The sequence below is a fragment of the Protobothrops mucrosquamatus genome, unplaced genomic scaffold (assembly GCF_001527695.2).
Source record: "Protobothrops mucrosquamatus isolate PMUCROS unplaced genomic scaffold, P.Mucros_1.0 scaffold665, whole genome shotgun sequence".
NCBI lineage: Eukaryota > Metazoa > Chordata > Lepidosauria > Squamata > Viperidae > Protobothrops > Protobothrops mucrosquamatus.
This window is the reverse complement of record NW_015386953.1, coordinates 1-14348: the sequence shown is the minus strand read 5'-3', so window position 1 is coordinate 14348 and position 14348 is coordinate 1. Positions and strand designations below refer to the sequence as shown.

At 33.9% G+C, this 14348-nt stretch overlaps 1 protein-coding gene across 1 annotated transcript in view; it reads right to left on the bottom strand.

Moving 5' to 3' along the window:
• USH2A (usherin) overlaps positions 1 to 13524 on the bottom strand; it is a gene marked incomplete at its 5' end in the record, with an annotated part of 188964 nt that extends 175440 nt beyond the window's left edge. The window contains 2 exons of the mRNA XM_015818019.1: positions 7907 to 8069; positions 13373 to 13524. Coding sequence (XP_015673505.1) covers positions 7907 to 8069; positions 13373 to 13524 — 315 coding nt within the window. The remainder of the gene's footprint in view (positions 1 to 7906; positions 8070 to 13372) is intronic.
• Positions 13525 to 14348: the final 824 nt, after the last annotated feature.

Sequence of the window (14348 nt, the reverse complement as noted above, 5' to 3'; positions counted from 1 at the left end):
AATAATAATAATAATAATAATAATAATAATAATAATAATAATAATAATAATAATAATAATAATAATAATAATAATAATAATAATAATAATAATAATAAAGTTGGAAGGGACCTTGGAGGTCATCTAGTCCAACCCCCTGCTCAGGCAGGAAACCCTATTCCATTTCGGACAAATGGCTGTCCAGTCTCTTCTTAAAAACTTCCAGTGTTGCAGCATTCACCACTTCTGGAGCAGGTTGTTCCATGGTTAATTGTTCTAACTGTCAGGAAGTTTCTCCTTAGTTCTAGGTTGCTTCTCTCCTTGATTAGTTTCCATCCATTGCTTCTTGTCCTGCCTTCAGGCGCCTTGGAAAATAGCTTGACTCCCTCTTCTTTGTGGCAGCCCCTGAGATATTGGAACACTGCTATCATGTTCCCCCCTCGTCCTTCTCTTCATTAAACTAGACATACCCAATTCCAGCAGCCTTTCCTTATATGCTTTAGCCTCCAGTCCCCTAATCATCTTTGTTGCTCTTCTCTGTTTGTTTGTTGCTCTTCTCTGTTTGTTTGTTTATTTGCATGTCATCTTTCAAAACCAACTTTTAGTCTATTCTCTATAATAGACTAAAATTATAAAAGCAGTCTGACTTAAATATTTCCAATTAGCAACATGTGAAAAAAAACACACAATAACAGTGCATTGATTGCAGTGCCTGTCAAAATAACTAATGTGAGAAGCCAATGAAATCAGGGCTGGTAGGACTTTCCAGAAAGTGTTGGCTAATGAAGCCACATCTGAACAGAATCTTTAAGATTTTAGATCAGTTTTTCGCTCCTCTTCTCACCCAAAGAACATAGGAAACTTGTCCTCTAATCCTCCACTCCTTTTTGCTATGAGTGATTTCCAATAAATAAATAAATAAACAAACAAATAAATAAACAAATAAGTAAATAAGTAAATAAATACTGATTGTACTGACATAATCCCTTTTCCCTTTACAACATCCCTGATTTTAATTACTATTTTTTACCTCATTCAATTACTATTTTTACCTCCCCAATTTTCTTTATCCTATGTTAAGAACAAAGGAACTATTTGAGGGATATGTTCCATCATATTCAGCAGGAGAAGCACGTCTTGGTCCCATTTATTAAAAAGTGCCATCTGGCAAAAGCTAGGTAGATAGCCTTTTCTTCCTAGTGCCCACTTTTTTGGAGCATTACCCCCACAGAGATTACATTAGTCCTGATCCTGGCAGCCTTTCATATGCCTTTGAAGATCTCATTATGATACTGGCCAAGGAGGTCAGAATATATGACAGAACCTGTGGGATGGTTGTACTGAGGGTTTAGTTTATATTTTGGCTAACATGTATGTATGGGGGGATTATGGTTAGTTTATTGCTACTATATGTTTATAATTGTTGTTGAGATGCATGATGTTGAAATGCATGGCCTTATAAATTGAAATCAATAAATAAAATCATTCATTCTTCTATATTTTACAGGGTTGTTATAAAGGATAAAATGAAAGCTGTTTTGAGATACTGGAGAAAAAGCAGTATATAAATTTCATAAATAAAATTAAAATTCCCTATATAATGAAATAAATTATTTTCTATGGATGGTTCGAATTAGTTTTCCAATACATTGCAGGGACTTAGATTGAATGATCCTTGTCATCTCTTTCAATTACAGTTCTATGTTTCTGCCTGTTCTGAATAAGAATATGAGTTAGATATTATTATTAGATCACAATCTCAAAATTCTATGTTCTAAAATATCTATTGCAGTACAGTATTCTTAAAATGGGTTAACTGCTGGGGTCTTAACAGAAGATGCTAGTCATGTTCATTATAAATGTTCCAGCTTGCCCCTATTTCATGAATTCAATTGTCAATGCTTCTTCTTCATTACTTTTTGAAACAAAAATAACTATCTCCCAAATCCTGATTCTTTACCCAGCTGCTTAGCCAAACACTTGTCTGGTTGGAGGAATTTAATTGTTTCTCAGAGTCATGAGGTAAAGAAAGTAAAACTGTATCTTTTAATTGAACAACAAGAACACATTAATAGCATTAAATTTTGCCTCTGTTCTTCTTTGACACAAATGAGAACTAAAATGATTTCCAAAAACTACATGGGTATGATAACTGTCTAGTGATTAAATAAGAACAACTTACTTAATATTCTAGATCACCATTTACCACAAAAAACTTTATAGAATTACTTACAGCCTAGTATATTAATTTAAGCATGCCATCCTCTTTTCAATATATTCACATCAGATTGTGTTTAATCTGTATGTTGAAAGAGTATAATACACATAACTTTAAGACTTCAGTAATCTTTAGAAGACTTACAAACTTGCACAGAGGGCATGCACACATTTCCTAGCATGCAAAATATTTCATTAAGAAAATTAAAATAATTTATTCTGCTTCTGCAAGAACGAAGGTGGAACTAAGCCTATAGAAGGCAGTGAAGCTGAGCCATTTGGCCTCTGTAAATCTTTCTTAATCATGTTCTAAATATTTCACATAAAAGATCTTTACTAACTTTTAGTAACTATGATTCAGCTACATAAAGTACACAAACTCTGTTACAACCATTATTACTTATATTAAACAAGCCCATTAATATAATGACTTTATTCACCTGAAAAAAACAATTGCACTAGTATATCTTTCCATATAATAAAAAGATCCCAGAATAATCAATTATGGGCTTTCTATCCTCTCCCCCTTTTGTGTATTTGACTGGTGTTCAGAATTATTGTAAATAAAAATGTTCAATTCTCCAGGGACGATGCAGAAAAAAAGATTATTTGAGCAAAACAAAGGAAAAAGTCCTTAAGTCCATAATCAAATATCCAGGCTGATTGTTGTCACTTGCACTTTCATTGATTCCAACTGTAGGCAGTGACTCCAGAGTATAAAAAGTGGGATGCAATTGATTTTATAATAACAAAATAAACTCTTTTTGAGCAACAATGAATTGATATAATTTAGTCCATTTGATCACAGACCAATTTTACTCCATTTTTTTTGGTATATATAACTATAGATATAATAAGATTTAATAAATACTGATAATGCCAAAATTCACTACAGAAAGTTAGAATAATATATAGAAAATGGATGTCTCCATTTGTTATTCAATATGATCCTGGCTTTACCAATTGAACATGAAAGTGATTTCATATATTGCATGCTTTTGAATAAAAATAATACAACAACAATGTTGTCCAGTAGAATTCGGTGACTTAAGAGTCAGCATCACTGAATCAATCATTTAGCTGTTAACTCTGTTTGTAAATTGATCTACTCTCTACCTTATCTGAGGACTAAGTGAATTATATGTTTAGATTAAATAAATATATACCATAGCATAAAAGTCTATGTCCATGCCCCATAATAAACTTTTCTTCTGAAAAACTTTCAGAGCAAGAAACAATGCTTAAAACTATAGGCTTGTTTTAATATCTACTTTATGAATCTAATAATAGGAAGCACCTTCATTTAGGTATACAGTCTTAGAAATAAAAAAATAATTTCTTCAACTCACTTTTGCATGAAAATTTCTTGGATAGGCTTAAAATCCAGATGCTAGTATGAACATCACTTTCAAAGACAACCACTTAAAAAAAAGATTTATGTACATTATCCATCTTAGTGCTAATTATATTTATACAAATTTCTTACTACTCCTGGGAGCATCATTTTATAACATCATTTTGAATAAACATTCAGGTAAAAAACTATATACAATCAAATTAAGTGCCACTATTCATAGACTAAATCAATAGTATGGTTGATATTAATATTTAGTAATATGTCTTGAAACAAAAAATGTTATTATGCACATAATATATATTTCACACAAAGAATAATGATACATAAATTTTGCTTCAACAATTCTCAATATACCATATCTTCAAGATGCAGGGAGAAAGGATTTTTTAATTGGCCATTATTCATATATGCAATTCCCATCTGAAATTATAAGTGATTTAGTCTAGCAAAAAGCTAAGCCAACTGACACAATACTGTCTCCTCCCTTAGCAATTCTTGTGCTTGTTTGATCACTTGTTTGATCAGAAAAGAAGCACATTTGTCTCCCCCCATTATAGAAAAGTGGCAATAGTTGTATTATTTTTTTTAAAAAAATGTCTTGACTTAGCCACATTTTACAAAGATTATATTCTGCAATCCTAGCTAAAATGGACTAATTTGTTGAAAGTATACAAATATATATCCATACATTTCAAACATTTTCTTCAGCGGCATTACTATTAACTATTGCTTGGTCAAACTATTTTCCAAAGTATCAAAAGGCAAGACAAACAATGGTTGGAACTAACCAAGGAGAGAAACAACCTAGAACTATGGAGAAATTTCCTAATGGTGAGAGCAATCAACCAATGGAACAGCTTGCCTTCAGAAGTTGTGTGTGCTCCATCACTAGAGGCTTTCAAAAAGAGACTGGACAACCATTTGTCTGCTCGAGCACGGGGTTGGACTAGAAGACCTCCAACATCCCTTCCAACTCTGTTATTCTGTTATTCTGTCCTGTTATTTTGTTATGCTTGCTTTTCATTGTTAAAAAAATCTTTGCCAAGTTCAAAGTATGAACATACTATGAAATTACATGAAACAAGATTGCATCACTATTTCAAAATTAACTGTTTTTTCTACCAGGTAACATTGATAATGATTGTTTAGTTTTCTTCATTGATCTAATGTTGCTTTGAATAGTTGTATAACTAAGGTTCAAGAATATTTTTTTTAAAAAAAAAATCTGAGCCCTTTGCTTTTACTATTTTTATTATTCATATATACAGTATATATACTATACACACATGTGCAAATTTAAAGGAAATGAATACACGAATGAAGGGGAATATATATGTCCCAGGATAATGTTGCAGGATCCAATCCAACTTCTCACTGACCCAGCTTGGAAATGAATACAACCTTTCTGGAGGGGTTTCAGTTGTCATCTGACATATGTTTAGATGAAGCAGAGAATGTGGGCTCAATATATGAAGCATTATATCATATGGCTTACCAATAGAAACCTGAACAAATTTTTCTGAATGCCAGATCAAAATAGCTAAAACTTTCCAAGTTAAGAGTCTCGAACATGAACAACAACAACAACAAAAAAGTCTATCACTATGTTATATAATTTTCTGTAATCTGTTCACTTTTAATTTTTAAATCTAATGTCTGAATGTCTTTATCATTTATCTAATGTCTTTATCATTTAGTGCTCTACATTAGCAGCGTTGAATTCCCACTAGGGGACAGCTAACCTGAATGGGAAAAACCATATTTTTTTTTATTTCAATGGTTTTTTTTGGTACAAATTAAGTTTCAGTGCAACTTAACGTAAACGTTTTAGTGCTGTCTTTTTTACCAGACAGTGCAACTATGGATGAAATACAGTCATTATGTGAAGGAAATGTCCAATTAACTACCAGACAATTCAGTAAGCTCTATGTAAATCTATGAGGAGATGGTGTCATAAGTAAGTTTGCTGAATTAATGTTTAATTTCTTTCTTGCATAGAAATTAACTACCCCCTCCCAAAAAAAATATCCTGCATAAATGTCAGCCACAATAGCTATTTAGAATTTGTAAGGGACACTGCATTGAAATGACTTTTATTTATTTGGCATTGCCAAGCAAAGATTCTTTCATGGGAGGAAGAGAAAATGAAAAGATTCCTCTTGCAGTCCATTTCTTAAATAGGTTTTCCCCTTCCTCTTTTCCTCCCAACCTGAAGCAACAGAGGAACTTCCCAAGTCAAAACTTGTCTCTGCTTCCAATGGACTTGTTTTGCTTTTGGCAATTAACCAACCGAAATGTTATCAAGAAAGAGTCCATCTCATTTATAAGCCCATGTGCCCTCCCTATCCCCACCCCTGACTCTATACTAAAATATGCAGGCACTGTGTGCTTTATTACCAGCAGGAGATAAATGGCTGGTTTTCGTTGCTGAAGAATATATAATGGTTAAAAAGTCACTTTTTTCCTCCAGCTCTACATAAATCACAGAACTAGTCAATATTTAATAATGCTTGCCTTGGTCTGGAGTCCCTTGATCACCCCTGTCATGTGTAATAGCTCCCTCTCCGATATCTTTGACATAAAAGCCCAGCTTTACTGCAATACTAACATGTAGAAGGTCATTACGGATCGACATTTACCTTAATCTGTGACTGCCAACCATGAACCGATAAATTCCAGCAGATTCCACTGGGAGAAATCAGTAAACTTCTCAGTGGAAAGAACTGAAGGAAAATTCTCCGAGAACAGAATACATTTTCTACAAGGGCTGCTCTGCAAATGGGTTCTGACTTTTGAAAGTTCTCTTGCCACACAGCTTTGCAACATTTAATATAGTTTTGATGGTCTGAGAGATGGGATGACAACCAGGAATGACATGACTTAGAAGGAAAAAAGGATTTTTTTTCCAGAGGAAAAAAAAACAATGCAAAATTAAACACAAAGGGGAATATATCTTCTCAATTATTCACCCTTCTCCCTTGGTGGAAATGACTTAGCTGTCATAAGCCCTACCAAAATATTGATTCTCTATTCACCCACCCACCCCCATCATTCCCTCACTTTATAATCCTACAAGTGTTTTACAGCAGAACCATCAAAGCCTTCACTTTATAAAAGAGAAGAAGAATATTTTCCCCCCAAAACAGGGTGGTGTTTTTTTCTGAAAAACAGATTTATTTTCACAAAATGAACTATATTTTTTCCAAATGTTCTTTACTATTTTTCATTGTGGCTTTGATCTGCCGTCCCCTCCCCCAAATGATTTTTTTGAAGTACTGACAAGAATAAAATATAGTGGCTAGGCTGCCAGCATAGTTTTTGGTAACCAAAAAGAAAAAAAAAATCTTAGGGTTAGGGCTAATCTTAGGGGAAAAAATAAAACAAATAATGGCAAGTCCCAATCCGTAAATCTGTCAGAAAATGTTTATTCCTCTGAAATTACTCTGTAAAATAATAGTGACTAAATAAGAAATAGATTTTGTGGAAGCTGGAACAGATCTGCCAAATTCAGACCTCTAATCAGTCTTCCTACATGATGTCCAAAGAACTTTTCTCTCTGTTTGTTACAGAGGTAAAATAAAAACAATATTTTTTTTTTTAAAAAAAACAATTCACAAATTTAGCCAAATAATTTAACCAAAGTGATCCCCCCAAAATTGTGAAAATGCCAGATGTAATATCTTACTATTAATACTTTGCTATATAAAAATAAATAAATAATAATAATAATGGCAGAAGATGGTGAGCACCATAAAAACACCAGCGCAAAACAATTCATCTAAGCAGCAAACTCTAGAGTTAGATGGAAACCTCCTTTATGGAGAAATTAATTTATTATGGCACTATACAGGATTAAATAAGACCACATTACTTTGATATAATTGTAAGTTGCCCAGAAATTGTTAATGGGTCAGGTGGCCTTAAAAATTAAATTATATAAATATAATAGAGACACAGATACAATTTGAATAGGACCATTATAGTCAATTTAACTTAGTCATGAGTAAGTTAAGCTCTTTTTTCTATGGACATTGATATAATTCAACACAGTAATGCACAGAGATACATTCAGCTTACTAAACAATTCTATTAGAAAGGAGATTCCTCCCCAGGTAGATTGGTGATGGTATACTTGTAAGTCTGAAACAACATTTAAGAATGATTGCTGAAGGCCAAACATCATATTTTCAAGTTCCATCAAAACCAATGTTTTCAGTTTTTACTTTAAAGCAATTGTGTTGCTTTAGATTGAAGCAATATCAGATTCACGTTTTAATAAAACACTTTTTCTGTAAATATCTTAAGGAGCAAGTAAAGCTTCAGCTCTCCAGTAATGTATCAACATGGAAATACCTTTGTCAGCATAGAAGATTCCAGTGAAAAGAACAGCATACATTATTTGCCCATTGGGTTCATTCAGAGGAAACCATTTCACTTTAACTTCTTTGGCTCTATCATTAATAACAAACAATTCAATGTTTCCTTTAGGTACATCTTCAGTTGTATGAGCTTTTACCTGAGTATCATAAAAGAAAGAAGAAAGAGAAAATAGTGTTGTAATCTACCAGTGCTGCACCTATGTTTTCTTCTACTCTCTCTAATGTAAATTTCTATATCCAAATACATTGCTAAGAAAGATATTACACTTACCTTTGACCACAAGCAAACAAACTAAAACTATCCAAATAATAAAATTATTCTTGGACAGGGTGAGATGGACAGGAAACCTATTACAATATTTTCTTTGTACTTCTGGAGTATGTAAGTGGAATAAATATTAATAATATCAATTATCATTAATATCATTTGTTGCTACTATTTCCTACTGAAGATTTAAAAATACCACCCATCCTTTGAGACAATAACTGGGAATACTTGTGCATCTACTTTCATTACTTTTCAGGTCCATAGCCAGCTACCATTTTCGCATTCTGTAGAGTCTTTCCATATAACTACAGAAGAATACTACCTAAGCAGAAGTCCATAACAGTGATTCTGATAAGAAACAGTTGCTGGGCTTTACTTATAATCATAGTTGTCTGAAATGTCTTTGTTTTGTTTGTAAATTCTGCTGAGTCTTTGCCCAGATTTAAAGTCCTGGGGCTCTAGTCCAGTTCTTTTTGCTAGTCCTCTTGGAAACATCTCATTTTCTCTATCAGTTAAAGTGTCCACCAAACATGCATACACTGTAACGTCAGAATTACAGTTCCAATAGGTCTGAAAGGTGAAAAGTTAAGAAAGGATGTCCTGTACAGTCATTAATGACTTCTACATCCATCCTCAAATGATTTATTTGTCTGCCTAGGCAAATCACAGCGACCTCACAGTTTCATTCATAAAAATGCAATACTTTATGTTCAAGCATTAATACTGGACTGAGGAAGAATAGCTTGCTTCTCAACATTAAATCAGCTTTCCCTGGTTACTGGAAAATGAGGTCCAGTATTCTCCCCACCATTAGCACAGATTTCTGAAACTTGCAAATGGAGGAATAAATCTGATGACTTAAGCTATAGCTCCTCAATTTTACTAAGAACAAAATATAATAGAATCATAGGGCTGGAAGGGACCTTGAAGGTCTTCTAATCCAATCTCCTATCCAAATCAAGAGACCTTATATCATCCTGGACAAATGGTTGTTTAATCTTTTCTTGAAAACCTCCAGCAATGGAGCAGCCACAACTCCAGGAGGCAAGCCATCCCACTGATTAATTGTCTTCACTGTCAGTAAATTTCTTCTTAGTTCTAAGGTTGGATCTCTCTTTAATGAGCCCATTGCTTCTTGTCCTGTCATCAGGTTCTTTGGGGTATAAGTCGACCCCTTCTTTTGTATGACATCCTCTCAAGTACTGTAAAGCAAGTTCCAGTTTAATCTTTTTAAGAGAATAACAAAGTTGGAAGGGACCTTGAGGTCTTCTAGTCCAACCCCCTGCTCAGGCAGGAAACCCTATACTATTTCAGACAAATGATTGTCCAATCTCTTCTTTAAAACCTCCAATGTTGAAGCAGCCACAACTTCTAAAAGCAGGTCATTCCATTGATTTATACTTCTAACTGTCAGGAAAGTTCTCCTTAATTCTAAATTAATTCTGTCCTTGGTTACTTTCCGTCCCTTGCCTCTTGATCTCTCTTCAGGTGCTTTGGAAAATAGGATGACCCCCTCTTTTTGGGAAGCCCCTTAGGCATCGGAACACTGTTATTATGTCACCCCTATGTTTTAACCTCCAGTCCCCTAATCATCTTTGTTGCTCTTCTCTGCACTATTTCCAGAGTCTCAACATCTTTTTTATATCATGGCAACCAAAACTGGATGTAATATTCCAAGTGAGATCTTTCCAAGGCATTATAAAGCGGTACTAACAATTCACGTAATCTTGATTCTGTTCCTCTGTTAATGCAACCTAGAACTGTGTTGGATTTTTGGCAGCTGCAGCACACTGCTGGCTCATATTTAAGTGATTGTCCACTAGGACGCCAAGATCCCTCTCACAATTGCTACTATTGAGCCAAGTACCACTAATTCTATACTTTGCATTTCATTTTTCTTGCCTAAATGTAGATCCTTACTTTTTTCACCATTGACTTTCATTTTGTTAGATAGGGCCCAGTGTTTAGGTCTGTCAAGATCCTTCTGTATCTTGAGCTTATCATTTGGAGGGTTGGCTTGATGTTGTCTGCATATTTGATGAGTTCCCCTTCCATCCCTTATCCCCTATTGATAGCAATAGCACTTAGAGTTATATACCACTTCACAGTGCTTTACAGCCTTCTCTAAGCAGTTTACAGAGTCAGCATATTGCCCCCAACAATCTGGGTCCTCATTTTACCAACCTCAGAAGGATGGAAGGCTGAGTTAACCTTGAGCCAATGGGAATCGAACTCCTGGAGTGATCAGTGAGTTAGCCTGCAGTACTGTGCCACCACAGCTCTTATATGATGAAGATATTGAAAAGTACTGGGCCTAAGACAGAGCCTTGGGGTACCCTATTGCATACTTTGCTCCATGTGGAAAGAATTTCTGTATTTATCCCATGTTTTTACTATTTATAGTTGAATGATACATTGCATACTTCTGTTTGAATCCAACCAAAGATCTGTAACCCTTTTGGTATTCCTGCTCCAACATTACCGGTAACCCTATTGTAGAGTTATAGAAACCAGTCTGTAATCTAGTCCAGCTAGTTTAATAATAAAGTTTAAGATTTGTTAATGCCAGTCTACTTTAACTTGAAAAATCTTGAGTTTATTCCTAGGTCTTTTGTTTGAGTATATAATACCTGTTATTTGTCTTTGCCACTTATTTAATACCTTGTCTTCAATTTTCACTGGAATAATTTGGAATAGAAAATTAATCCTTGGTAAAATATTCATTTTTACTGCTAATATTCTACCTTATCAGAACAAGTTTAATTTTTTCAAACTTAGAATATCTTCCATTAAGTCTCTAAGTTACCTTTTAAGTAAGTCTTTATTATTTTTCATTAAGTACAGTTTCAAGTATTTAAATGGTTTAATGGTGATATTAAATTCTGTTATTTGGTGCGGATATTGCTTTTCTTCTTCAGATAAATTCTGTTTTTGCTTTTATTTTCTCCATGTTTGCCTCAATAGTGTTCAAAATATATCTGATATTATCTCTCATATCATTACATTATCTCTCATTTGTCTTTGGGACAACTCTTCTAGTCAGGATGTATTAGATCAGTTAAAAAGAAATAATAGCAATTATTTCTAAAAATAGCATACTGAAACTAGTTCAGATTTTTAAGTAATGTTCTCTTTAAATATAGTTAATATTCTTAACTATGAATTTCCTAGCTTTTCATTAAATCTGAAATCACATGCCACTTCCTTGAAAAAAAATTTAAAATGTTATGCAAAAGCAATTCTCATACCTATGGATACAAATCTTTACTCCAGGCACATTAAATAAAAGATCTGTATTAAAAATAGCCAAAAGCAGAATATCACCTTACTGTTGGGAGATGCCCTTGTTTCTATTAAAAGGAATCAGACAGCTAAGTTATAAATGGTAAAGAGAGAGAGAAATACTTTAGAAAATCAAATGTGCTTCTGGTACTTTAATATCCTGATTAGGCCTGTGTTTCTTAAATAGAAATGTATTTCAGTTTTTGTGACTAGAGGTGGGTCACTGGTCAGGAAAATAGAGTGTTGTTTTTTTTTAATTTTGGAGAAAGTAATACAGATAATCACAGATCAATTAAGAGACAGTTAAGGTACAGGATTTGTAACCACTGTAGAAGAGGAGGACCTGTGCTGAAAACACTATATTATCAGAAGAGATAATGCAAATGGCAAATAAACTACATCAATGTCACATGGGAAGTGATCTTACAAATAATGATGTTGTACCTGGGATGGGAGAACTTGAAAGAGAACAAGCAAACATTTTAAGGGCGTAATTCTACCAGCACGGTCATTGCTGTGCAATTTTCATGCATTATAAATAGGCTTATGGGGTAAGAAATATATGAAAGACAAACAGCAACAATTTAACAAGGATTGTTTCCTAAACGTGTCAATCATTCATATGTGTATATGCATATGCAGATAGATAGATAGATAGATAGATAGATAGATAGATAGATAGATAGATAGATAGATAGATAGATAGATAGATAGATAGATAGATAGATAGATAGATAGATAGATAGATATGTAAAAAAATTGATAAAAAGCCATTTGTGCTTTCGAGAGTAAATATTCATCAGCCCCATTCAAGCTCTACAATGTTTAATGGTAATAAGGTCCACAATTCTGTTTTATAGATGAATAATATTACTAGCATTTTAAAGTAATGAATCTTGGGAAGAAAATGGAAAACCCCAGACAAAATAAAAATAAAAAAATTGTGATATCCTTTCCTGGGGTAATCTTCACACAGTGAAGGTGTTATTACAAACTGAGAGGTTGTTAAGTAAAATTTTGCCAGAAGTGCTAGAATATGTACTTCTGATTTTTCTCCCCTGTTTTGAGTAAGATGAGGAAAATGAGAGGTTTTATGTCACAGATTTTACTGGGGGGGGGATAAATTCAGCTCCACAAAGGCAGAGAATATGTTATACTTGACACCACACGATATAGTGCTTGAACTGTTTTTTAATCGGGGAAATATAATAAAGAAATTTATACGGCACATCACAATAATATTTTACACTGTTAAAGTATGCATTACGAGAGCATAACATTGCAAAACTGTAAAATGATTAAGATAAAAGAACAATATAAATATCATTTAAGTTATAAAATGTTTGCTTTCAATGTGAAGAGAAACTCATATTAAAAATTCTCATGCATCGTTTGCTGCTTTACTACATCATTAAATATTTAATTTTAAACTCATAGCTTTTTAAAGCAAGGTATCACTTTGGACAACATCTTTCAAGGTGTGATGTATAATTTGTTTGATCTTCTATGAATGTTTCACACCATACTTTTCAGGCAAGGAAGAGATAGCAAGTTTTTCCTCATTCTGGAATAGTGATTCTTTAATTGTGTCCTTATAAATCAGATTAAAGCAAGTCATGACTTTTAAATGTATCAACTTCCCTTAATTTCAATTATACACATTTTTTCCTCATTTCTCCCCTTCCCAAATTCTCTGACTTTACTGTATCTATATGATATTTTGAAAAAGTGCTTAGTAGTAAGTTATTTGAATCCATTGCAGCTTTTAATGGCATTTTTGTAAAATGTCAGATGGGTTAATACTGACCACTGAGAATCGTCACCATTACTCTGATATTCAGTATCAAATGACATTTATTACATTTTCAGAATGTAAATGGAAGAACTCACCAGCGGCCCCAAAGCACAGCCGTTTACTGTGCATGCTTGAACTCTGAAGGCATGGAGACTCCAAGGAGAAAGGCCAGAAATATAATAGTTCAGTTTTGAGGAATTCTGCACCAGAATGCCATTCATGTATAATCCATAACTAGTAATAAATCCTATTTTGAAAACAACAGCAATAAAAGGGAAATGTATAGAGTAACTGTTAAATCAGAATAAAGGTACATTCTAAAGGTTATACTTACCTGGGAGTAGTATAGTGAAGCCTCCTTCAGAATATCTATTTATTTACAGGTAGAGCTCAACTTACAACCATTCATTTAGTGACTATTCAAAGTTACAGTGGTACTGAAAAAAGTGACTTACAACCAGTGGTGTGATTCAAATATGTGAACAACTGGTTCTCTGTGTGGATGCCACTTCCGGAAGTCCATTCTGAGCCTGGACAACAAAAATTAGCTACCGGTTCTGCTGAAGTGGTGCGAGCTGGCTGAATCCCACCACTGCTTACAACTGACCTCACTTAACTGTTAAGCATCCTTGTGGTCATGTGATCAAAATTCAGGCACTTGGTAACTTCCATGTATTTGCAACGGTTGCAGGTTCCCGGGGCCATGTGGTCGCCATTTGCAACTCTTCCAGCTGGCTTCCAGAAAGCAAAGTTAACGGGGGGACCTGGGTTTGCTTAATGACCACATGATTCACCCAGCTGCAGTGATTTGTTTAACAACCATGGCAAAATGTTGCAAAATTCACCCATAACCTTCTTGCTTAGCAACAGAAATTCTGACCTTAATTGTGGTCATAAATCAAGGGTTTGATTTATTACTGTTTATTTAAAAGTTTTTGTATGGCCACTCATCATAAACAGAACTCTAGGTGGCTCACAACAATAAAACCAACAATGATGCAACTGGAATTAAGCCTGGGGAGAATGTGTTCAAATGAAACTTGAGTGAACCTGCCTTGACTCTGGATGGTA